The sequence below is a fragment of the Heptranchias perlo genome, chromosome 28 (genome assembly GCF_035084215.1).
Source record: "Heptranchias perlo isolate sHepPer1 chromosome 28, sHepPer1.hap1, whole genome shotgun sequence".
In the NCBI taxonomy this organism is placed as follows: Eukaryota; Metazoa; Chordata; class Chondrichthyes; order Hexanchiformes; family Hexanchidae; genus Heptranchias; species Heptranchias perlo.
Window position 1 is genome coordinate 355,402 of NC_090352.1, and position 26,838 is coordinate 382,239.

At 47.4% G+C, this 26,838-nt stretch overlaps 2 protein-coding genes across 3 annotated transcripts in view; one reads left to right on the plus strand and one right to left on the minus strand.

Annotated features, from left to right (window-relative positions):
* Positions 1-26,838, plus strand: part of LOC137344767 (carbohydrate-responsive element-binding protein-like) — a 400,141-nt gene that overhangs the window by 339,223 nt on the left and 34,080 nt on the right. The gene's annotated exons all lie outside the window — the stretch shown is intronic.
* Positions 962-25,442, minus strand: rcc1l (RCC1 like; the record flags this gene model as incomplete). The annotated part of the gene is made up of 6 exons (XM_068007897.1): positions 962-2,757; positions 3,424-3,509; positions 17,574-17,747; positions 18,308-18,395; positions 22,605-22,786; positions 25,307-25,442. Coding segments are annotated over 6 exons (744 nt in total), but the record flags the coding sequence as incomplete, so codon positions are not given.

Genomic DNA, 26,838 nt, shown 5'->3' on the forward strand with positions numbered 1-26,838 from the left:
CTCATCTGAAAGACAGCACCTCTGACAGTACAGCACTCCCTCAGTACTGTACAGGAGTGTCAGCCCAGGTCTGTACAGTGGGGCTTGAACCCATAACCTTCTGACTCAGAGGTGAGAGTGCTCCACTGAGCCCACGGCTGTAACCTGAGTTGCATTTGGCTCTGAGCTGGATGCAGACCTGCTGTTGATTGTTGACTGAACCAAATCAGTCAACAATTTTGGACTGGACTGTGGGGTCATCTCACAACGTCCCAGTGATAGAGGCCATCTGCTAGGATCGGTCACTACTTCTGAGCAGCTGGGTTACGATATGGGATCCACCCACTTTCTACAGTACACACACACTCCAGGTACCTCATCCAAGTAACTACAGTTCAGGTGTGAGCTTCGAGCAGTGCTACTGGGCAACCACGTCACAGTCAAGCCCAAATATCAATCAACATGTCACTATACAGGGGGCACTTACATAACGATCAGGATCAGAAACCCTGGCTGGTGTTTCTCCTAACACGAGAGGTGCTGAGGGTGTGTGGGCTGCGAGCAGCTAATAGATCAGATCAGATTGAACCAGGCTCCTTCTGATCTCACAGCTCTGGAGCGGAAGTGAAGCATTGATCCAGTTGGCCACTGTGGGAACTTGGATTGCTCTGACCTGCTGGTTGGTTGTTAATCCAGAGGATGAGGCTCAGTTGAGCAGATATCCCCAGCCTGCCCTTCATTTGAAGATCAGGGACCTTGATCTCACTAGGAGCAGCTTCAGGGAGGGAGGGAGGGAAGGGGAGGGAGGGAGAGGGAGGGAGGGAGGGAGAGGGAGGGAGGGAGAGGGAGGGAGGGAGGAGGATCAGTGAATTCCGCCTCCATTCACACTGCTGTACCTTCCAGGAGGGGTTTCCCCCTCCCACAATTCCAAAATACACAGGGATCGTCAGAACTTCAAACTCAATCAATTTTACCACTTGGATTTTCATTTATAATCTTTTACAATTCATTTATTACAAGAATCATGACATTTTCCCCTTGAGCCACTGCGAGCGACCAGGAGCAGAAACCAGCAAATAAAAGTTTCAGGTGATTTCTACCAAGAGTGAACTGACCCCTTCACACACTGAATTAAATGCTGCTTTCTGTTTACTGTAGTTTTGTAAAGCACATTACCATAACCGTGAGGAGGTAAGTCCCTGAGAGCGGACACTGGCTTATTCCCCTCAGCCAACCAGTTCCAGTTTTGTATCCACATCATTGTCTCTGGCCCAGGCTGTATAAATATCCACGGCCAGTTTGCGAGAAGTTCCATCATCATCTCTCTCCAACCACTTTCCCTCTCCCAAAACTCCCGGGGAAAGTGAAACTGATCTCCTGTTATTGAAAGTGTCACCGTTACCAGAGAGAGATGGCCGGTCAGGTGATGCACCAGATTCCACATGGTCCCTGGAACAGCTTTCATGGACTGAATGACCTGTTATCACTTCATGCATTAACTTAAAAAATTACACAAATTAGACGTGTAGAAGTTTGATACGGACAGTTCAGAAATGAGCTGTGGACTCTCACTCGTGACTCCCCTCTCTCACACGTGACTCTGTAATTCCTCTATCATGTGAATTCCTGATTCTGGTCTCAGTACAGAACGATCTGTTTCCAATGAGTTTCTACATCTCTTAAAACTGTATTACTGGATGGGAGTTATACTGTTCACTGCTCCAGGGCCCCAGTATTGTGACATCACAGCAGCGTGTTACATTAATTGTGGTATCCTGGACACATAGAGGGAGTTGAAGGGGCTGGGACTATCGATCGTGGCCACTTGAAGTACTGCAAATATTTTTATATAAAAAGGTCCAATGAGAGAATGAGCAATAGTTCTGACAGGTAATGGGAGATTGGGGAAGGTGCTGGCGGATAAAACAGCGTCACTCAGAGAAAAACGAGCAATGAGCTTCAGCCCATCGAATAAGAACAATTCTTTCCCAAAGGAAAATGAAGCGAGTTCCTCGATGTGATGGTCGGGAAAATATCCCAGATTGAGATGAGGTGAAGTAATCTGTGGATCTGTGACAACCTGTATATCAATGGTCACAACCTGTATATCAATGGTCACAACCTGTATATCAATGGTCACAACCTGTATATCAATGGTCACAACCTGTATATCAATGGTCACAACCTGTATATCAATGGTCACAACCTGTATATCAATGGTCACAACTGTTATATCAATGGTCACAACTGTTACTACAGCAGCTGCAATAAGATCACCGCACGTTTACATACAGTTAGGTAAAATGGCACCTCGACTCAGTTTTAAAGGAAAGGAAGAGGAAAAAATCAGAGAGAGAGAGAGAGAGAGAGAAAGAGAAAGAGGGCAAGTGAGAGATAGAGTGAGATTGAGTACAGTGTGGAAGGAAAGCAGAACACATTTTAAAAGAAAAGCTTGTTTTGAAGATCAATGTACAATGAACACGAGCAGCTCCACTACACTGCCAATACCTGATCAATAAAAGCATCCCACATCTCACTTGACTATGCAGTTCAAGACAGAACTACACTGTGATATAAAGAGAACTCTTCTCCAGATAGATTCTACAGATGTTGGAGGCCAGCTCTGGAACTAACAGCTGTTTTGATCCAGAATCTCAGGATCCGTGTTCTAATCTCTCATCATGTTCGATGTGTGTTGGTTCAGATGAATGATCTTGTAACAGCCACCATGTGATCCACCCCACAAGCCACGTCCATGACCTCGCCTGGTACAGTCACCTGAAACAGCCCAGGAGATACAATTAGCCACTTCCTCTATTAGCAACACAGACTCTCAGCAATGGGCTCCAGTCCATAGTCCATCATAGGTACCAAACAAGTGGAGGGAAACCTGAATCAAGAGGCTCTAACACAGACCAGATACATGAGTGGTCCAGGTGTGACATGGTACAGCATTTCTATATTAGGTTTTCAGATGACTTTAGATAGTAAAGTAAATGTGAAATAAAACTGGGTCTCTGTTAGCTGCATTGTTAAAGGACTCCTTTACTTCCACTCAGGAGAGTGAGCAACACACTAAACCGAACAGAACTATCCACATTTACAGTAAGAGACAACCCACCACCTTTGCTGGTGGTCACTGCCTGTATTCAGAAAATGATTAGGTCAGAGTCTCCTTTGGGCAGTCTATCTTTGAAATGCTAATGTATGCAAGTCCGCAGACTAAAGGAAATCAATTAATTCATCATCTCTGATGACTGACCCGAGAGATAGGCTTGGGAGGAAGATAGTTAATATTCCAAGCCTTGAAAGAACACTGCCTCCAGCTGTTCAGCTTGAGCTCAGTTTATCTGCTAAATTGGATTCTGTGAGATTGACACAAACTGTCGAACTGCACCACGGTAATTCCTGTGAACCTGAATATGAAATGAGTGAAAGGCCTACCCGCCACGGAAAGTACTGATCCTCCATCCTCCCAATGCCAAGGCAACCTCGGAGGTTCTTGCCCCATACAAAGAGCTCTCCACGATCTGCAACACAACGACAACATTATTGTCTGGACTATTAAACAAACAATAAAAACCTCAAGTTTCTCCTCTCTCTCCTCCCTAGCCCCCAAAGTAGATGATCAACGATTGGCTGAATGAGAGAGTTCATCATTTCACATCAATTCAATCAAATAGACACAAATGATGCACAAACAAAATAACAATAATGTTGATTTGTAACTGATATCAGTGTGTAGATCAATGTGGAGATAAACAGAACCAGCTGCTGGGGTTTTCCTGGATTTATCTGGTTAATCTCTATGGTCTTGTCAGTACTTGCACATGCTCAGACTGCACAATCTGAATTCAGCTAACAACGTCACAGCTCTGGACAAAAATCTCCAGTCAAGGTCAGGCTTTTAGGAGAAGCTGAGGGCTTCTATTAAAAATGTTAATGCAGGCTTTACATCGAGTCTTCAGCACAGGAACAGGCCATTCGGCCCAACTGGTCTATGCTGGCGTTTATTCTCCACATGAGCCTCCTCCCTCCCTGGTGCATCTCACCCGATCAGCATATCTTCTATTCCTTTCCCCCTCGTGCTTATCCAGCTTTCTCTTAAATGTATCTATTCTATTTGCCTCAGCTACTCCTTGTGGTAGTGAGTTCCACATTCTCACCACTCTCTGGGTAAAGGAAACAGACAATTCTGTAAGTTTGATCAAGTTATTGTAAAATATGCAATTTTTTTTGGTTAAACCCTTATTTGGGGTATCATTAATTTCAGTTACAGAGAAAAATGGCAAATGAAAAATATTCAAAGTATTTTGAGTAATTTGTGGGGAGAAGACATGGAACCATAGAATCATCCAGTGGTCGGATTCTGCTAAAAGCTCTCTGATTTCTGGGGCTACAAATCAGTGTTACATGTCAACAATGAGATTAACACTGGAAACACCATTGGAGCAACACCTAATGGTGTCTTGGGGAATGGTTATAAGTAAATATAAACATATCAATGAGAATATCCATAGGAATGTTTATGTACAATTTTTCAATGAAACACATGACAGATGTATAGATATTAATCACGCACCAGTCGACGCCTCGTGCTGTTATATATTGGGAGTCAAGATCAAGTGTAGCCTTCAAGTGAGGCCGGGCCAGAGGGCAGGGAGCACCCGGGCCGGAGGGCAGGGAGCACCCGGGCCGGAGGGCAGGGAGCACCCGGGCCGGAGGGCAGGGAGCACCCGGGCCGGAGGGCAGGGAGCACCCGGGCCGGAGGGCAGGGAGCACCCGGGCCGGAGGGCAGGGAGCACCCGGGCCGGAGGGCAGGGAGCACCCGGGCCGGAGGGCAGGGAGCACCCGGGCCGGAGGGCAGGGAGCACCCGGGCCGGAGGGCAGGGAGCACCCGGGCCGGAGGGCAGGGAGCACCCGGGCCGGAGGGCAGGGAGCACCCGGGCCGGAGGGCAGGGAGCACCCGGGCCGGAGGGCAGGGAGCACCCGGGCCGGAGGGCAGGGAGCACCCGGGCCAGAGGGCAGGGAGCACCCGGGCCAGAGGGCAGGGAGCACCCGGGCCAGAGGGCAGGGAGCACCCGGGCCAGAGGGCAGGGAGCACCCGGGCCAGAGGGCAGGGAGCACCCGGGCCAGAGGGCAGGGAGCACCCGGGCCAGAGGGCAGGGAGCACCCGGGCCAGAGGGCAGGGAGCACCCGGGCCAGAGGGCAGGGAGCACCCGGGCCAGAGGGCAGGGAGCACCCGGGCCAGAGGGCAGGGAGTAGGGCACCTCGGTGTAATTCGGTCTCCACTTTAAAGTCATACATTCTGTCCGTATTTTTTATATTTCTATTATAAATTTCCATGTCCATTAGCAGGAAGGTGTCACAGTGACACGGTTCCACAGGCAGTTTCCATTATAAATGGGACATAGAACGAAGGAACAAACTTGCAATTATATAGTGTAATTCACGTCCTCAAGCTGTCCCAAAGTATTTTACAGCCATACATTATTTTATATGTAGTCCCTGATGTAATTTGGCAGACGTAGCAGCCAATGTGTGCATAGAAAGACCCTACAAACAGCAATGAGGTGTTTTGGTGATGAGGCTTGAGGGACAATGACCAGTACTCTTTTGCTCTTCGGAGAACTCTCTTCCTCTTCTTCGAATAGTGTCATAGGAGCCTTTTAAGTTCAACTGAACAAGCAGACGGGGCCTCGGTTTATCATCTGGTCGGAAAGACTGCACATTTGACAGTGCGGCCCCTCCGACAGCGCGGCCCCTCCGACAGCGCGGCCCCTCCGACAGCGCGGCCCCTCCGACAGCGCGGCCCCTCCCTCAGCACTGCACTGGGTGTGTCAGCCTGAACTATGAGCTCAAATCTCTGGAGTAGAGATTGAAGCCACGACCTTTTGAGAGGTGTGAATGACACAAACTCGGCCACGGTAAACACAGGAATTTACAATGGGAAAGTGTAAGAATTAATGTAAATGTAGGAATTTTTTATATCACACAAATGTTGCGAGACTTTTTAAAATTAAAAATGAACCTGGTGAGACCTCGGTTGCCTATAAAAATTCATTGGAAAAGGGAATAGTGCCAGAGGACTGGCGGACAGCTAATGTGATTTCTATATTTAAAAAGAGAGATAGAACCAGTCCAGGGAATGATGGACCAATTAGCTTAACATCGGTGGGAGGAAAGATAACTCAAAGATAACTTGATTTACTCAAAGATGTAATAGAAAAACTACTAGAAACTGAAAATATAATGGAGAATAGTCAGCACGGATTTCCGGAGGGAAAGTCATGCGTGACCAACCTTATTAAATTCTTTGAAGAAGTAACAAAGGTTAGACAAGGGTAATGAAGTAGATCTAATATATTTGGATTTTCAAAAGCCTTTGATAAGGCACCGCATAGTAGACTCATGACTCAGGCAGAGCGTGTGCAGTCAGGGAACAAGTAGCAGAATGGATAGCACGCTGGCTACAAAACAGAGAGTAGGGGTTAAGGGTGGCTACTCAGACTGGCAAAAGTTGGGAAGTGTTGTTCTACAGGGATCGGTGCTGGGACCATTGTTGTTCACAATTTACATCAATGATTTGGATTCGGGAATCGGAAGCACAATTACAAAATTTCCGCAAGGCGCCAAATTGGGGGGTGCAGATAATACAAAGGAAGAAAGTGAAGAGAACATTAATAAACTTGTAGAATTGGCGTGTAATTGACAAATGAATTCCAATATAAATCAGTGTGAGGTGGTGCATTTTGGTAGGAAGAATAAGGAGGCCACACACTGCTTGGATAATAAGAGTCTAAATAGGGTAAAGGGGCAAAGGGATCTCAGGATACAGATACACAAATCACTAAAAGTAGCGATGCAGGTTAATAAGACCATAAAAAGGGCAAACCAAGCACTGGGATTCATTTCTAGAGGAACAGAATTAAAAGCAGAGAAGTTATGTTAAACTTGTATAGAACCTTGGTTAGACCACACTTGGAGCACTGTGCACGGTCTCCATATTATAAAAAGGACATAGAGGCATTAGAGAGGGTGCAAAAAAGATTCACAAGGATGATACCAGAACTGAGAGGATATACTTATCAGGAAAGACTGAACAGGCTGGGGCTCTTTCTTTATAAAAGAGGCTGAGGGGTGACCTGATCGAGGTCTTTAACAATATGAAAGGGATGGATGGGGCTGATGGAGAGAAAATGTTTCCACTAGAGGTGATAAATATAAAATACTCACTAATAAACCCAATAGGGAATTTAGGAGAAACTACTTTACCAGAGAGTGGTCAGAATGTGGAACTCACTACCACAGGGGTAGTTGAGGCGAACAGCATAGATATATTTAAGGGGATGCTGAATAAACACGAGGGAGAAAGGAATAGAAGGATATGCTGATAGGGTGAGATGAAGTAGGGAGGGAGGAGGCTCGTGTGGAGCATAAACACCTGCATGGACCAGTTGGGCCGAATGGCCTATTTCTGCACTGTAGTTTCAATGTACAAGTAGCCCTGGGACTTAGCTCTCCGAGGCTGCTGCTGTTCTAGGGCTCAGTCCCAGGGCTACTTGTACCCGATGAGTACTACTGTTCCTGGTGATATGTGGGCATGGTTTTACCAGAATGGACTGTCATTCTTAATTAAGCTGCTGCTACAGTATGGCCCACAGACTGACTGCTCGCCTATCTGGTAAATGTCTAACTACAGTCGGTGTAACGGGTTAGCTTGCATTCCAGAACAACACCGCTCCCCGTGGCCAAGTATCATGTTGACAAACCAAATTTACAAGGAATGGCAATGGAAACACTAGAGAGGGAACACTACACAAACTCACAAGGAGCGAGCTGAGGGCATGTAGATTGGGATAAATGTTTAGAAGGAAGCACAGAGGGAAAGTGGCACAAGCTCAAGGATGAAATTTGATCGATACAAGTAACAACATCCCACCTGGTCAGAAATACAGCAGAGAAAAAGGAGACTGACGTGGGAAGAGAGAGAAATGCTGCAGGGAAAGGTCAAACAAAGAGCTTTCCTCAAATATAAATCCATGCAGAGACCAGAGGACAGGGGTGAGTTTACATGTAAGGTAAGGGGGGGTAAGAAGCTGGTGAGGAGGGCCAAACAGAGCGAAGTAAGGTGATCAGCAAAAGAGCCAGAGGCAACATTAGGAAACATCTTTTCACGCAGTCAGTTGTTCTGATCTGGAATGCACGGCCTGAAAGGGCAGTGGACGCAGATTCAAAAGTAACTTTCAAAAGGGAATTGGACAAATACTTGAAGGGAAAAAATTTACAGGGCTATGTGGAAAGACAATTGTAAACAATTTTACAACACCAAGTTATAGTCCAACAATTTTATTTGAAATTCACAAGCTTTCGGAGGCTACCTCCTTCCTCAGGTGAATGTTGTGGAACATTCTCCACACCGTTCACCTGAGGAAGGAGGTAGCCTCCGAAAGCTTGTGAATTTCAAATAAAATTGTTGGACTATAACTTGGTGTTGTAAAATTGTTTACAATTGTCAACCCCAGTCCATCACCGGCATCTCCACATTATGGGGAAAGAGCAGGGGAATGGGACTAATTGGATAGTTCTTTCAAGGAGCCGGCATGATGGGCCGAATGGCCGCCTCCTGTGCTGTACTTACTATGATACTATAAGAATATAAGAAATAGGAGCAGGAGTAGACCACACGGCCCCTCGAACCTGCTCCGTCATCCAATAAGATCATGGCTAATCTTCAACCTCAACTCCACTTTCCCACCCGATCCCCATATCCCTCGATTCCCCTCGAGTCCAAAATCTATCGATCTCAGCCTTGAATATACTCAATGACGGAGCATCCACAGCCCTCTGGGTGAGAGAATTCCAAATATTCACAATCCTCTGAGTGAAGTAGAACTGCTGAGAATATAAAACACAGTGTGGAAGTTTTCTTTTTATAAATATAGGGAAATAGTGGGAGCCCTGAAGGATTCCAAACAGGACATTATTTTTTTTATTCGTTCATGGGATGTGGGCGTCGCTGGCGAGGCCGGCATTTATTGCCCATCCCTAATTGCCCTTGAGAAGGTGGTGGTGAGCCGCCTTCTTGAACCGCTGCAGTCCGTGTGGTGACGGTTCTCCCACAGTGCTGTTAGGGAGGGAGTTCCAGGATTTTGACCCAGCGACGATGAAGCAACGGCGATATATTTCCAAGTCTGGATGGTGTGTGACTTGGAGGGGAACGTGCAGGTGGTGTTGTTCCCATGTGCCTGCTGCTCTTGTCCTTCTAGGTGGTAGAGGTCGTGGGTTTGGGAGGTGCTGTCGAAGAAGCCTTGGCGAGTTGCTGCAGTGCATCCTGTGGATGGTACACACTGCAGCCACAGTGCGCCAGTGGTGAAGGGAGTGAATATTTAGGGTGGTGGATGGGGTGCCAATCAAGCAGACTGCTTTATCTTGGATGGTGTCGAGCTTCTTGAGTGTTGTTGGAGCTGCACTCATCCAGGCAAGTGGAGAGTATTCCATCACACTCCTGACTTGTGCCTTGTAGATGGTGGAAAGGCTTTGGGGAATCAGGAGGTGAGTCACTTGCCGCAGAATACCCAGCCTCTGACCTGCTCTCGTAGCCACAGTATTTATATGGCTGGTCCAGTTAAGTTTCTGGTCAATGGTGCCCCCAGGGTGTGATGGTGGGGGATTCGGCGATGTTAATGCCGATTAATGTCAAGGGGAGGTGGTCATTGCCTGGCACTTATCTGGGGCAAATATTACTTGCCACTTATGAGCCCAAGCCTGGACGTTGTCCAGTCGTGCTGCATGCGGGCTCTGACTGCTTCATTATCTGAGGGGTTGCGAATGGAACTGAACACTGTGCAATCGTCAGCAAACATCCCCATTTCTGACCTTATGATGGAGGGAAGATCATTGATGAAGCAGCTGAAGATGGTTGGGCCGAGGACACTACCCTAAGGAACCCCTGCAGCAATGTCCTGGGGCTGAGATGATTGGCCTCCAACAACCACTACCATCTTCCTTTGTGCTAGGTATGACTCCAGCCACTGGAGAGTTTTTCCCCTGATTCCCATTGACTTCAATTTTACTCGGGCTCCTTGGTGCCACACTCGGTCAAATGCTGCCTTGATGTCAAGGGCAGTCACTCTCACCTCACCTCTGGAATTCAGCTCTTTTGTCCATGTCTGGATCAAGGCTGTAATGAGGTCTGGAGCCGAGTGGTCCTGGCGGAACCCAAACTGAGCATCGGTGAGCAGGTTATTGGTGAGTAAGTGCCGCTTGATAGCACTGTCGACGACACCTTCCATCACTTTGCTGATGATTGAGAGTAGACTGATGGGGCGGTAATTGGCTGGATTGGATTTGTCCTGCTTTTTGTGGACAGGACATACCTGGGCAATTTTCCACATTGTCGGGTAGATGCCAGTGTTGTAGCTGTACTGGAACAGCTTTGTTAAAATTAAGTGAACAAAGGAGGTAAAGAGGCTTGATAGATGTGTCCCAAACTGAGAGGCTTTGAAAAAGTAAATTGGGAAAAACGATTTCCACTGGTCGGTGAGTCTGTAACTAGAAGGCAGAAATTTATCAAAAGAACAAAGGAGAGAATCATAGGACAGCATGGAAGGAGGCCATTCAGCCCGTCGAGTCTGTGCCGGCTCTGTGCAAGAGCAATCCCACTAGTCCCACTCCCCCGCCCTTTCCCCATAGCCCTGCAAATTTTTTCCTTTCAAGTACTTATCCAGTTCCTTTTTGAAGGCCATGATTGAATCTGCCTCCACCACCCCCTCGGGCAGTGCATTCCAGATCCTAAACACTTGCTGCGTAAAAAAGTTTTCCTCATGTCACCGTTGGTTCTTTTGCCGATCACCTTAAAATCCATGTCCTCTGGTTCTTGACCCTTCCACCACCAGAACAGTTTCTCTCTTTCTACTCTGTCCAGACCCTTCATGATTTTGAATACCTCGATCAAATCTCCTCGCAACTGTCTCTGCTCCAAGGAGAACAACCCCAGCTTCTCCAGTCTATCCACATAACTAAAGTCCCTCATCCCTGGAATCATTCTAGTAAATCTCTTCTGCACACTCTCTAAGGCCTTCATGTCTTTCCTAAAGTGCGGTACCCAGAACTGGACACAATACTCCAGCTGTGGCTGAACCAGTGTTTTATAAAGGTTCATCATGACTTCCTTACTTTTGTACTCTATGCCTCTGTTTATAAAGCCCAGGATCCCGTATGCTTTCTTAAACGCTTTCTCAATCTGTCCTGCCACCTTCAACAATTTGTGCACATATACCCCCAGATCTCTCTGTTCCTGCACCCCTTTTAGAATTGCATCCTCTAGTTTATATTGCCTCTCCTTGTTCTTCCTACCGAAATGTATCACTTCACACTTTTCTGCATTAAATTTCAACTGCCGCGTGTCTGCCCGTTTCACCAGCCTGTCTATATTCTCTTGAAATCTATCACTATCCCCCGCACTGTTCACTATCCTTCCAAGTTTTGCGTCATCTGCAAATTTTGAAATTGTGCCCTGTACACCCAAGTCCAAATCATTAATATATATCAAAAAAAGCAGTGGTCCCAGTACCGAGCCCTGGGGAACACCACTGTACACCTCCCTCCAGTCCGAAAAACAACCATTCACCACTATTCTCTGTTTCCTGTTACTTAGCCAGTTTCGTATCCATGCTGCCACTTCCCCTTTTATTCCATGGGCAAATATTTAAGGTGATTGGCAAAAGCGACAAAGGCGACAAGCCTATTATGTGGCACTTTATCAAAGGAACATGGAACAGGAGTAGGCCATTCAGCCCCTCGTGCCTGCTCCACCATTTGATAAGATCATGGCTGATCTGTGATCTAACTCCATATACCTGCCTTTGGCCCATATCCCTTAATACCTTTGGTTGCCAAAAAGCTATCTATCTCAGATTTAAATTTAGCAATTGAGCTAGTATCAATTGCTGTTTGCGGAAGAGAGTTCCAAACTTCTACAACCCTTTGTGTGTAGAAATGTTTTCTAATCTCGCTCCTGAAAGGTCTGGCTCTAATTTTTAGACTGTGCCCCCTACTCCTAAAATCCCCAACCAGCGGAAATAGTTTCTCTCTATCCACCCTATCTGTTCCCCTTAATATCTTATAAACTTCGATCAGATCACCCCTTAACCTTCTAAACTCTAGAGAATACAACCCCAATTTGTGTAATCTCTCCTTGTAACTTAACCCTTGAAGTCCGGGTATCATTCTAGTAAACCTACGCTGCACTCCCTCCAAGGCCAATATGTCCTTCCGAAGGTGCGGTGCCCAGAACTGCTCACAGTGCTCCAGGTGCGGTCTAACCAGGGTTTTGTATAGCTGCAGCATAACTTCTGCCCCCTTGTACTCCAGTCCTCTAGATATAAAGGCCAGCATTCCATTTGCCTTCTTGATTATTTTCTGCACCTGTTCATGACACTTCAATGATCTCTGTACCTGAACCCCTAAGTCCCTTTGGACATCCACTGTTTTTAACGCCTTTTGGAAGCCGATACCGATATACACGACATGAACCACATTGTCCTCATCAACCCTCTCTATTACCCCATCAAAAAGTTCAATCAAGTTAGTTAAACACGATTTGCCTTTAACAAATCCGTGCTGGCTTTCCTTAATTAATCCACATTTGTCCAAGTGACTGTTAATTCTGTCCCGGATTATCGTTTCTAAAAGTTTCCCCACCACTGAGGTTAAACTGACTGGCCTGTAGTTGCTGGGTTTATCCTTACACCCTTTTTTGAACCAAGGTGTAACATTTGCAATTCTCCAGTCCTCTGGCACCACCCCCATATCTACGGATGTTTGGAAGATTATGGCCAGTACCTCCACAATTTTCACCCTTATTCCCCTCAGCAACCTAGGATGCATCCCATCCGGACCGGGTGACTTATCTACTTTAAGCATAGCCAGCCTTTCGAGTACCTCTATCAATTTTCAGCCCATCCAGTATCTCAAGTACCTCCTCTTTCACTGAGACTCTGACGGCATCTTCTTCCTTGGTAAAGACAGATGCAAAGTACTCATTTAGTACCTCAGCCATCCCCTCTGCCTCCATGAGTAGATCTCCTTTTTGGCCCCATCCCTCCTCTTACTACCCGTTTACTGTGTACATGCCTGTAGAAGACTTTTGGATTCCCCTTTATATTAGCCGCCAGTCTATTCTCACACTCTCTCTTTGTCCCCCTTATTTCCTTTTTCACTTCCCCTCTGAACTTCCTATATTCTGCCTGGTTCTCACTTCTATTGTCAATCTGACATCTGTCATACGCCTTTTTTCTGCTTAATCTTTCTCTCTCTCTCTTTTGTCATCCAGGGAGCTCTGGCTTTAGTTGCTCTACCTTTCTCCCACGTGGGAATGTACCTAGACTGTACCTGAACCATCTCCTCTTTAAAGGCCGCCCATTGTTCGATTACAGTTTTGCCTGCCAATCTTTGATTCCAATTTACCCGGGCCAGATCCGTTCTCATCCCACTGAAATTGGCCCTCCTCTAGTTAAGTATTTTTACTTTAGAGTGGTCCGTGTCCTTTTCCATAACTATTCTAAACCTTATGATACTATGATCGCTGCTCCCTAAATGTTCCCCCACTGACATTTGCTCCACTTAACCCACCTCATTCCCCAGAACCAGATCCAGCAATGCCTCCTTCCTCGTTGGGCCAGAATGTACTGGTCAAGAAAGTTCTCCTGAACCCACTTCAGAAATTGCTCCCCCTCTTTGCCCTTAGATTATTGTTATCCCAGTCTATATTCAGATAGTTGAAGTTCCCCATTATCACTACTCTATGGTTCGTGCACCTCTCTAATTTCCCTGCAAATTCACTCCTCGATAGAGGTGAAGACAAATGTTTTCCTGCAGGAGGCTTTAGGACATGAAATGAATGCTCTACCAGATCAGTGGGGGAAGCAGAAGCAGTAATCAGGTTTCTCAGGGAAATGGATAAATATTTGATAAAGAAAAATATAAAAGGGTTTGGGGAAAGGGCAATGGAAGGGAACCAGGCGCATGGCTCTTTGAGAGCTGGCACAGGTATGAACATAAGAACATAAGAAATAGGAGCAGGAGTAGGCCAATCGGCCCCTCGAGCCTGCTCCGCCATTCAATGGCTGATCTGATCCTAACATCAAATTTAAATTCATGTCCAATTTCCTGCCCGCTCCCCGTAACCCCTAATTCCCTTTACTTCTAGATGATGGGTCAAATGTGCTGTAAAATTCTGATTCCAAGATCAAAGGTTGGTAATTATTTCAAATGAGGAAGATAGGTGGAGCTGATAGTAGTGATGGACAGGCTGAATGAAGGAAGCCCAGTCCTCGAGTCCAGACAGATTGCACTCTAGGGTAGTTGAGGAAGGCGCTCATGAAATTGGGAATGTTCTAGTGGGCATCTTTAGGGAACCTGGGAAACGGGGACAGTGCCTGAGGGTTGGAGAAATGGGTCACCAATCTATAAAAAGGCACAGAGAGCTAACCCAGAGAATTACAGGTCAGCAGGTACAGTAGTGTAGTGGTTGTGTTCCTGGACTAGCAATCCAGAGAACGAGTTCAAATCCCACCGTGGAGGTTTGAGAATTTGAATTCAAATAGAAACAAAAAGTGAGCATCAGTAAAAGTGACCATGAAGCTGTTGGATTGTCGTAAAAACACAACTGATTCACTAATGTCCTTTAGGGACGGAAACCTGCCGTCCTTACCCGGTCTGGCCTGTGGACTCCAGTCCCACGCCAGCGAGATTGACTCTAACTGTCCTCTGGCCTAGCAAACCCCACCAGGGCAACTAGGGATGAGCTTATCAGCCACGCCCACATCCCAAGGATAAATAAAAAAAATCTACTTGACATCCACTGGAGGGTGTCTGGAAAGAACGAACAATGAACCTGGAGAAAGAGAGAACTATAAAAGAGCCAACATGGATTTATGGGAGAAGGATCATGCCTGGAAAATCTCGCAATTCTTTGAGTTAACAAGATTCACTAGGATGCTGCCTGGAAATACAAATACAAAGAAAGATTTGGAAGATTGGTGCTTTTTTCATTAGAACAACACAGATTATGGGGTAATATGATAGAAGTGTTTAAAATTATGAAAGGGGGGGACAGGGTAGATAGCAGACTGTTTCCAGCAGTTGAGGGGTTAAGAACGAGAGGCCATAGATAGAGGATTAAATGTGAGAGATTTAGAACAGAGGGAAGGAGAGACTTCTTCACACAGAGAGTTGTGAGGCTGTGGAATTCACTTCCAGGGTTAGTGATTGAGGCAGAAACAATCTCAACATTGAAGATTAGATTGGAGAGGGGGATGAAGGATATGGGAAGAGGGCGGGTAAACGTGATAAGGTCTATTTTCTCAGGTGGAGGGTTAACACCGACACGGAGTGGTTGGGCCTGTTTACATGTCGTAACTTCTAGATATTTCTGTGTATTTGGGGATAGGGGGAAGTTCAGTGGATGTTTTTCTTTCAGATTTCAGCAAAGCTTTTGATCCGATGCCACACAGGAGAATGATCCATACGATTAGAAGACACAACATAGTAGGTGGAGTGCTCCAAAATGGATCGAAAATTGGCTGAAGCAGCGGAAGCAAAGATTGTAGATGGAGATGTGTTGTCATGGAAGAGGTAACTGCCTATGGTCACAGTGGGGACTGAGTGCATCAGCAAATCAAGAGTGAGTACCTGGTTAAACATTGCACTGTGGGGTACGAGGGGCACTGTGGGGTACGAGGGGCACTGTGGGGTACGAGGGGCACTGTGGGGTACGAGGGGCACTGTGGGGTACGAGGGGCACTGTGGGGTACGAGGGGCACTGTGGGGTACGAGGGGCACTGTGGGGTACGAGGGGCACTGTGGGGTACGAGGGGCACTGTGGGGTACGAGGGGCACTGTGGGGTACGAGGGGCACTGTGGGGTACGAGGGGCACTGTGGGGTACGAGGGGCACTGTGGGGTACGAGGGGCACTGTGGGGTACGAGGGGCACTGTGGGGTACGAGGGGCACTGTGGGGTACGAGGGGCACTGTGGGGTACGAGGGGCACTGTGGGGTACGAGGGGCACTGTGGGGTACGAGGGGCACTGTGGGGTACGAGGGGCACTGTGGGGTACGAGGGGCACTGTGGGGTACGAGGGGCACTGTGGGGTACGAGGGGCACTGTGGGGTACGAGGGGCACTGTGGGGTACGAGGGGCACTGTGGGGTACGAGGGGCACTGTGGGGTACGAGGGGCACTGTGGGGTACGAGGGGCACTGTGGGGTACGAGGGGCACTGTGGGGTACGAGGGGCACTGTGGGGTACGAGGGGCACTGTGGGGTACGAGGGGCACTGTGGGGTACGAGGGGCACTGTGGGGTACGAGGGGCACTGTGGGGTACGAGGGGCACTGTGGGGTACGAGGGGCACTGTGGGGTACGAGGGGCACTGTGGGGTACGAGGGGCACTGTGGGGTACGAGGGGCACTGTGGGGTACGAGGGGCACTGTGGGGTACGAGGGGCACTGTGGGGTACGAGGGGCACTGTGGGGTACGAGGGGCACTGTGGGGTACGAGGGGCACTGTGGGGTACGAGGGGCACTGTGGGGTACGAGGGGCACTGTGGGGTACGAGGGGCACTGTGGGGTACGAGGGGCACTGTGGGGTACGAGGGGCACTGTGGGGTACGAGGGGCACTGTGGGGTACGAGGGGCACTGTGGGGTACGAGGGGCACTGTGGGGTACGAGGGGCACTGTGGGGTACGAGGGGCACTGTGGGGTACGAGGGGCACTGTGGGGTACGAGGGGCACTGTGGGGTACGAGGGGCACTGTGGGGTACGAGGGGCACTGTGGGGTACGAGGGGCACTGTGGGGTACGAGGGGCACTGTGGGGTACGAGGGGCACTGTGGGGTACGAGGGGCACTGTGGGGTACGAGGGGCACTGTGGGGTACGAGGGGCACTGTGGGGTACGAGGGGCACTGTGGGGTACGAGGGGCACTGTGGGGTACGAGGGGCACTGTGGGGTACGAGGGGCACTGTGGGGTACGAGGGGCACTGTGGGGTACGAGGGGCACTGTGGGGTACGAGGGGCACTGTGGGGTACGAGGGGCACTGTGGGGTACGAGGGGCACTGTGGGGTACGAGGGGCACTGTGGGGTACGAGGGGCACTGTGGGGTACGAGGGGCACTGTGGGGTACGAGGGGCACTGTGGGGTACGAGGGGCACTGTGGGGTACGAGGGGCACTGTGGGGTACGAGGGGCACTGTGGGGTACGAGGGGCACTGTGGGGTACGAGGGGCACTGTGGGGTACGAGGGGCACTGTGGGGTACGAGGGGCACTGTGGGGTACGATATTTCCTGGGCTGGCTGGAGGGACCACAGGGTGTTTTCCAGTCCTCAATATTCCCACTTTTCAAAGAGCCACCAGTTTAGTTCACTGGGCCTCAGTGGTAGGAGCCCAGAGGTGTGAGTGTGAATAGACCAGCACATTTTATCCTGGTCAGATGCCACAGAACAAAACAAAAAAGCAATCCTCTGAATATCAAATCCCCTGAAACAAATGGTGCTCCTTCAACACCTCCTAAAGCTCTGTGTAAGACACTTACTGGTGATGGCAGCAAAATGGTTGAGGCCACAGTCGATACGGTCAACTCGGACCTGAGGCGTGAACTCAGACCAGCCGAACAGCGTTGATGGGATCATCTCTGGCACTCTGGATTCAGACAGATTACATCCTTTTCCCAGAATTCCGTAACCCCAGACAAACACATTGCCTTCCCCTGCAATTGACAAAACAACTCAAGTTCATTCATGGCAAATTCAACAGTGATTTGTGGAGACTGGACGCGGCCTCCCATGGACACTTTCAGATAATCAGCAACACATGGGATTCAAAACTGTCTCGTTCCTCGACTGAGAAAGTGATCTGTGCAGACTGGAAACATTCGCGGGCTGCACTGGTGAGGTTATGTTAACCTTTACCAGTAAAGTTATTATTGAGGCAGGATGGGGAGGGTGTGGGGGTGGGGTGTGGGAGTGGGGGGTCTTTTCGATGATTACTTGAGGGGGGGCGCGGGGGGAAGGGGGCGGTCTGTCCGGTGAGTACTCGCCCCCCCAGTATAGAATACTGAGCTGTGGCACAATGCTGGAATCTCAGGAGGCTGCGTGGAATTAATGTGCTTGCTTGAATGACACGCAAGCCGAGGTTGAACCTTAAACCGTCCGGCCAGAGGCAGGCGTAGGTCCAGCTGTGAAACCTAATCCTGTTACTTGGCATTAAGGCAGCCCGGGATCTTGTTATTGTGCAAACAGAACCCATTGTTATAAGATGAGGACTCACTGTTAAGGATGGCAGCATGAGTCCCACCACATGCTGCTTGCTTTATCTTTCCAACTCCTTTAAACGGTAGGTGCTTTGGAACATTCACCTGCAATAAAAATATAGATTTACAAAGAAGAAAAGTCACCATGAGATTTTACACATTTCCCAGTTATCACAGCAGAGAACATCCAAAACTCTGCACAGCGCACTCACCACTGCCCTGCTCCATTTATCATCACCTCTTTACTCTCGTACTCTATGCCTCTACAGTCCCCACCACTGACACTGTCCCCGCTTACCCTGGACAGCTCCCTATATCGAGCAAATGGCGCTGATCACGTCTCATCACCACAGATGTCAAATCAAAGGCACTGCTTAGAATGTGTTAAGCACGCTGATTATTTCACGCAGTTCAGTATTTACTGACTTTTTAAAAGCCAATTTTTTTATGGCTGCATCCAATCAACACCTGGCTTTGCGAAAGGAGTAGGCGGATGTTAGAACCACAGAGACAGAAATCGAACGGTCGCTAAATCCATCTGAATGAGGTTCACCTGATCTCACGTTAATCGTATCAGCTAAGTGAAGCTGCTCATGTCGCACGTAGTTGTTAACAGTTAATTCTATGAACAGCTGACGGAGGCCAGACAAGTGCCAGGCAATGACCATCTCCAACAAGAGAGGGTGTAACCACCTCCCCTTGACATTCAACGGCATTACCATCACCGAATCCCCCACCATCAACTTCCTGGGGGTCACCATTGACCAGAAACTTAATTGGACCAGCTATTTAAATACTGTGGCTACAAAAGCAGGTCAGAGGCTGGGTATTCTGCAGCGAGAGACTCGCCTCCTGACTCCCCAAAGCCTTTCCACCATCTACAAGGCACAAGTCAGGAGTGTGATGGAATACTCTCCACTTGCCTGGATGAGTGCAGCTCCAACAACACTCAAGAAGCTCGACACCACCCAGGCCAAAGCAGCCCGCTTGATTGGCACCCCATCCACCACCCTAAACATTCACTCCCTTCACCACTGGTGCACCGTGGCTGCAGTGTGTACCATCCACAGGATGCACTGCAGCAACTCACCAAGGCTTCTTCGACAGCACCTCCCAAACCTGCGACCTCTACCACCTAGAAGGACAAGGGCAGCAGGCGCATGGGAACAACACCACCTGCACGTTCCCCTCCACCATCCAGACTTGGAAATATATCGCCGTTCCTTCATCGTCGCTGGGTCAAAATCCTGGAACTCCCTTCCTAACAGCACTGTGGGAGAACCGTCACCACATGGACTGCAGCGGTTGAAGAAGGCGGCTCACCACCACCTTCTAAAGGGCAATTAGGGATGGGCAATAAATGCCGGCCTTGCCAGCGACGCCCACATCTCATGAACGAATAAAAAAAGGCTTCAGGCAACTTCAATCGTTAATTGAATCGTTAACAACAACTTGTATTTATAGAACGCCTTTAATATAGTAAAACGTTCCAAGGCGTTTCACAGGAGCGATCATCAAATAAAATTTGACACCGAGCCACATAAGGAGATATCAGGACAGGTGACCAAAAGTTTGGTCGATGCGGTAGGTTTTAAGGAGCGTCTTAAAGGAGGAGAGAGGGAGAGAGGGGGAGAGGTTTAGGGAGGGAATTCCAGAGTTTAGGGCCTAGGCAGCTGAAGGCACGGCCGCCAATTAAAATCGGGGATGCACAAGAGGCCAGAATTGGAGCAGCGCAGAGATCTTGGAGGGTTGTAGGGCTGGAAGAGGTTACAGAGATTGGGAGGGGCGAGGCCATAGAGGGATTTGAACACAGGATGAGAATTTTAAAATCGAGGCGTTCCCGGACCTGGAGCCAATGCAGGTCAGCATCATAGGAACAGGAGTAGGCCATTCAGCCCCTCGTGCCTGCTCCGCCATTTGATAAGATCATGGCTGATCTATGATCTACCTCCATATACTTGCCTTTGGCCCATATCCCTTAATACCTTTGGTTGCCAAAAAGCTATCTATCTCAGATTTAAATTTAGCAATTGAGCTAGTATCAATTACTGTTTGTGGAAGAGAGTTCCAAACTTCTACCACCATTTGTGTGTAGAAATGTTTTCTAATCTCACTCCTGAAAGGTCTGGCTCTAATTTTTAGACTGTGCCCCCTACTCCTAGAATCCCCAACCAGCGGAAATAGTTTCTCTCTATCCACCCTATCTGTTCCCCTTAATATCTTATAAACTTCGATCAGATCACCCCTTAACCTTCGAAACTCTAGAGAATACAACCCCAATTTGTGTAATCTCTCCTCGTAACTTAACCCTTGAAGTCCGGGTCTCATTGTTCGTTCAGATGGATTTATCGATCATCACATATAGCGGGCAAATCACGTTCGCAGAAACGTGTCTGGTATAAGCGGTGGTGAAACCCAACAGTCGATTGGATTTTTCATGGCTTTATCTACCTACACTCCCATTTTCAGGGAACTATGTGTTAGATCCCTAGGTCTCAGCCACACCCTTCATCATCTGCCTTCCGACTGATTTACGGATCGACCACCCTGCCTGTAGTCAGACAGCTCGACTCCGCAAACATGGATCAATCCAGAGTTTTGTGGATTGGCCTCTCTTCCATGAAGGAGACAAAGAAATAGCCAAAGCCAATTCTTAATTCCAATTTATCATAGAATCATAGAAGTTACAACATGGAAACAGGCCCTTCGGCCCAACATGTCCATGTCGCCCAGTTTATACCACTAAGCTAGTCCCAATTGCCTGCACTTGGCCCATATCCCTCTATACCCATCTTACCCATGTAACTGTCCAAATGCTTTTTAAAAGACAAAATTGTACCCGCCTCTACTACTGCCTCTGGCAGCTCGTTCCAGACACTCACCACCCTTTGAGTGAAAAAATTGCCCCTCTGGACCCTTTTGTATCTCTCCCCTCTCACCTTAAATCTATGCCCCCTCGTTATAGACTCCCCTACCTTTGGGAAAAGATTTTGACTATCGACCTTATCTATGCCCCTCATTATTTTATAGACTTCTATAAGATCACCCCTTATCCTCCTGCTCTCCAGGGAAAAAAGTCCCAGTCTGTCTAACCTCTCCCTGTAAGTCAAACCATCAAGTCCCGGTAGCATCCTAGTAAATCTTTTCTGCACTCTTTCTAGTTTAATAATATCCTTTCTATAATAGGGTGACCAGAACTGTACACAGTACTCCAAGTGTGGCCTCACCAATGCCCTGTACAACTTCAACAAGACATCCCAACTCCTGCATTCAATGTTCTGACCAATGAAACCAAGCATGCTGAATGCTTTCTTCACCACCCTATCCACCTGTGACTCCACTTTCAAGGAGCTATGAATCTGTACTCCCAGATCTCTTTGTTCTATAACTCTCCCCAACGCCCTACCATTAACGGAGTAGGTCCTGGCCCGATTCGATCTACCAAAATGCATCACCTCACATTTATCTAAATTAAACTCCATCTGCCATTCATCGGCCCACTGGCCCAATTTATCAAGATCCCGTTGCAATCCTAGATAACCTTCTTCACTGTCCACAATGCCACCAATCTTGGTGTCATCTGCAAACTTACTAACCATGCCTCCTAAATTCTCATCCAAATCATTAATATAAATAACAAATAACAGTGGACCCAGCACCGATCCCTGAGGCACATCGCTGGACACAGGCATCCAGTTTGAAAAACAACCCTCTACAACCACCCTCTGTCTTCTGTCGTCAAGCCAATTTTGTATCCAATTTTGATAATGTTGTGGATAGAACACAGAAATGTTTCCCCATTTAGTGCTTTCATCAGAGGGAGAGAAAAGAAAAAAATCTAATTTAACTTTTATTGCAGTCAAAACAAAACATGTAAGACAATCACACAATAAGCTGCAGCTTCCTAGAGAGATGAGGTTATTTTTAAATACCTTAAAATGTAAAAACAAACTGACCCTTTGAAAGCAAGGAGATTTTTTATTGAAAATAAACCCCCCATTACAGATCAGATCAGTTGTCTGTAACTGGAACAGCCCTGTTATCCTAACACAGAACAGCATCAAAACCAGGCTGCGATGTAACTCTGTACACCAGGAATCTGAAGTGATGCTGGGCTAATTCTGTTGTGGAAACCGGGTAGCCCAGAGTGACAGAGCCGACGTCAGGAACTCAGCAGAGCATGTGACCAGACGGGAGACCTTCAGTCCGTGCTGCCGAGAGCTGGAGTATTAACATGCTGTGTCACCACTTTGTATGGGTTTTGACGTTGTACGTCTCTCCCTCTCTCTCTGGACAGGGAACCTCCAAGCCTACCTGTGTGGCTTCAGTAACTGCAGAAAGCTGCAGATACTCAGAGTTGCCCCAGCCAAACAGATCTCCATCTTCAGATACGGCCAAGCAGAAGTCTCCATACGTTGCTGTCTGTACAATATTGACTCCTTCAACATCCCCCGTCAGCCTGGTAGGTTTACAGCTTATATCATGGTGACCAAGACCTAAGTAGAGAATTATCAGTGTAGGTCTATGTTGTTTTTAAATACAAAGAACTAACTCTTTAAACAAGGGCAACAAGTCTAAAAGCACACTGCTGGTCAAGGTAGGGGCAGCGTGACTGATGAATGAAGGAGAACTTGTCGTGGAGACTCAGGGAATGGCAGAGAACTAAACAGGGACTTTGCCTCAGTTTTGAGAGTGGAGGTGGGCACTGGACCTGTAAAAGCACCGAGGGGAGAGGAGAGCAGTTTGTGGAGGTTAATATTCAAAGAGAAATGGGGCTGAAGAAATTACTGAACAAAACACCAGGACCTGATGCAAAGATCCTCAGGGAAAAAATTCTTCAGAAAGGAAAACTGCAGCGGGGCAGTTTGTGACTCTCCTCTTTACAGGCATATCCGCCTACTACTAGAGTCTGTAATACAGGATGGAGATAGCCGTGTTAATCAGTATTTCTAAAGGTAGGCTGTGTTTGACCAACTCTATAGAATTCTTTGAAGAAATAAAAGAGAAGATAAAGGAAATACAGTGGATGTGGTGTCTTAGCAAAAGCTTTTAGAAAGTCCATGATTTATAAGAGACTTATGGCAAAGATAATGATACATGGAATAAAGGGAATTAGATAGTCACCATGAGGAATGCTAAAGGGGGCTGAGGATCGAGTAGGAGTGAGAGATTAGACTAGGTGGTTCATGTGGAAAAAACACCTGAGACTTGATGGGACAAATGACCTGTTTCTGTACTGGAACATTCTACGATTCAATAAAATTACAAATTTTCTTTGCCCCTTTTAGACACCCCCCACCATTCCTGTACATGACAAAGAGTGAACTAGAAGTGTGAACTATAAGTGTGAATGTAAAGCACAGTTTCAGTTTTCATTCCTGCCAATGTTACAATAGTTTTTTTAAAATTTGGTTTAAAAAAAGATACCTCCTGTCCCTTTAGCCTCACCCTTGACCATTCCAAAGCAAGATGTGGCTAAGTAGCCTCTCCAGCATTATCTTCACAAATGTGCAGAAATAATTAAGAGTTCCAAAAGTCCAGGGCTGTGGCCTGAGCCTACTCAGAAACTGCCACATTCACTGGCACTGGACTTGTGCAAAACTGAGGTACTCGGGAAGCAAACTGCGCAGAATCAGTGGGTGTGAAAATCGATACCGAATCTATACAACTTTAGTGGCCAACTACTGAGATCAAGGAGCTGTTGGTTTGGTCTGGGCTGCTATGTACAGTTCTGGTTACCACAATTGAAGAACGACATCTCAGTACCGGGAAAGGTGCAGCCAATCCCTGGCCTCAGACACCTGACATGGAGTCTGCAGAAGATGACTTTCCTTCCAGAGCAGAACCTGGAGAAACTGATAACCACAGGCCCAAAAACCACAATAAGAGACATGGGATGAAGCTCAGAAAAGGGGAATGGACAAATCAGATAAAACTACAGTACAGAGGGGAAGGAATGGACAGAAACATAAAAAATAGGAGCAAGAGTAGGCCATTCGGCCCTTCGGGCCTGCTCCGCCATTCAAAATGATCATGGCTGATCGTCTAACTCAGTACCCTGTTCCTGCTTTTTCCCCATAGCCCTTGATCCCTTTAGCATTAAGAAATATATCTATCTCCTTCTTGAATACATCTAATGACTTGGCCTCCACTGCCTTCTGTGGTAGAGAATTCCACAGGTTCACCACCCTCTGAGTGAAGAAATTTCTCCTCATCTCGGTTCTAAATGGCATACCCCGTATCCTGAGACTGTGACCCCTGGTTCTGTACTCCCCAGCCATCGGGAACATCCTCCCTGCATCTAGTCTGTCTAGTCCTGTTAGAATTTTATGTTTCGATGAGATCACCTCTCATTCTTCTAAACTCTAGTGAATGTAGACCTAGTCGACCCAATCTCTCCTCAGATCAGATAAAACTACAGTACAGAGGGGAAGGAATGGCCAGATCAGATAGGACTTCTGTAGATTGAGGGTGGGGAATGTTTGGAATGGACTGCCCTGGGAGGTGATTGAGGATAATAATACCAGTAATTCTAAGAGGGAGTTGGACAATTCTTTACTGAGTAAATCAGTTAGTGGGTGGAGCTGGTGAGCTTATTCTGTTTTTGATCTTTGGGTCGGCCCAGTGGCTTTTTCTCGTCCTGTACAGTCTGTGCTGCTGAATTCACAGGTTACTTGCTCTTTCTATATTTTTATAACAATGGGCAGGGGGAGGAGTTAGATACTAATTTCTAATATCATGGATAACCTGGGGCTCCTGGAGCCTTTGGGAGTTGAAAGGAATACCCCAAATTCTTGCTGAACACTTTGTTTGTTTCCTCTTTCCTTGAGTTGGCATTACCCGTGATTAGGGAGGAGGTGGTACTATTTACTGGACGGGACGATTTGAAAATGTATGTTCGGATTTGATGCTTTTTTTAATATAAATCTATCACAAGCTGCAGAACTGAATCCTGAAAATAAACACCTGCTGGTGAATGGAGGAGACCCTCAACTCTGGTCGTCAGGTATCCTCACCTGTTTGCCCGTCAGCTCCCCACCCACACGAATAGATCTCGCCCTTCTCTGTTCTGAAGAGGCTGTGATCCTGTCCACATGTAACCTGTAAATCAGACAGCACATTGGTGGTGTGAATGGCCTTCAAATTATAGAATCATCGCGCAGCCTACTACACCAGGACAATCATACTGTACAATCAGAGAATATTTAAAGAATGGGAATTCCTCATTTTCATTTCATGGTATCTGAAGAACTTGTTATTTTTGTGCTTGCGCCCTGTAGTTCTGTGCGTTACATATTTAGATCTTTTCTGCCTTCTTACTCCACGTATTTCAGATGCTCATGCAGGTGAGTCTCAGCTCCCTACGACAAACTCTATCCTCACTGAATCAGACAGCTAGGTGAAGTTTCTGACAACTCGCCCATGATAACAAACAGAAAACCTTTTATCTGCAGTCACTCCACAGATTCTCCGTGATTGACAGCAGACCTTATTATCTAGGCTTTAACCTCCAAATGAATTCATTGAACAATAGATGAAGACGTGACGAGCAGATATGGCCGCTCTTCCTGTTGTCACAACTTTTGAGCAACACTTTTATGTCAACATTTACAATGTAAAACTGCTATATAAACATGTGCAACATAAAATAGCCGTGTGAACATTTAGAATGAGGATTGCTATGTAAACATTGCCTGTCAGGGTGCAGCTCCAGGCCCCCCACAGCTGGTGGCACTGTGCACAAGTCCGTTTTTGGAAAGTATCTTTGCTGAATGTGCAGGGATCAAGCCCTCGAGCTTGGTGTTTTTAGGGCATGTTCAAACAAAGTGACCACAGGTGGCAAAGTACAGCTGTGGGAAACCAGAGCTAACTGTAATCAGGGAAACCCCAACAAGTATCTAATCCAGTGACCTACCCACTCGGCCACAACTGCCTGTTTACTGATTGAAAGTTGCATCTGAATTTAACCCAATTCAACCAAATTCATTAGTATACAGACAAACTGAACAGACCCGTTTTCCCCCCCAAGTTAAGCTTTTGATGTTAATATTTTGAATTAAATGCACCAGATTCCTTCAGCTGCCCGCTGCCCAGTGTTACATCCCATCCCACTGTTGCTGGTCCCTGCGGCCCGCCCACACCTGGCCCTGATTTCTCTTCGGCCGTTCGGAACTGACACTTGATTGCCTCTCCGTATCGAGCCCCAATCTCTGTTACCACTGCCCCTCCCCTGCTCCTTCACACACTCCAGGCCATTTACCCAGAAAATACTTGCCAGGGCGATAGATTTGAATAACTGTCAGCAACATTGAAAAGGAGCTGCTACTGATGCGCATAATTGAACAAATAGCACAGTGTGTTGTGGATTGAATGTGTGGCTTGGCTCTTCCTTCAGTCAACTACTGAGAGGCCAAATCTCGCAACACTGAATTGGGCCTCGCTGGAGACACAATTCTGATTGGAGCTGGTTTTTAATTCCTTGTTTTGTGACTGAATTGAAGGAGCCACTACCAAGCTAATACTAGACACTAACCCTTCACTTTCATCA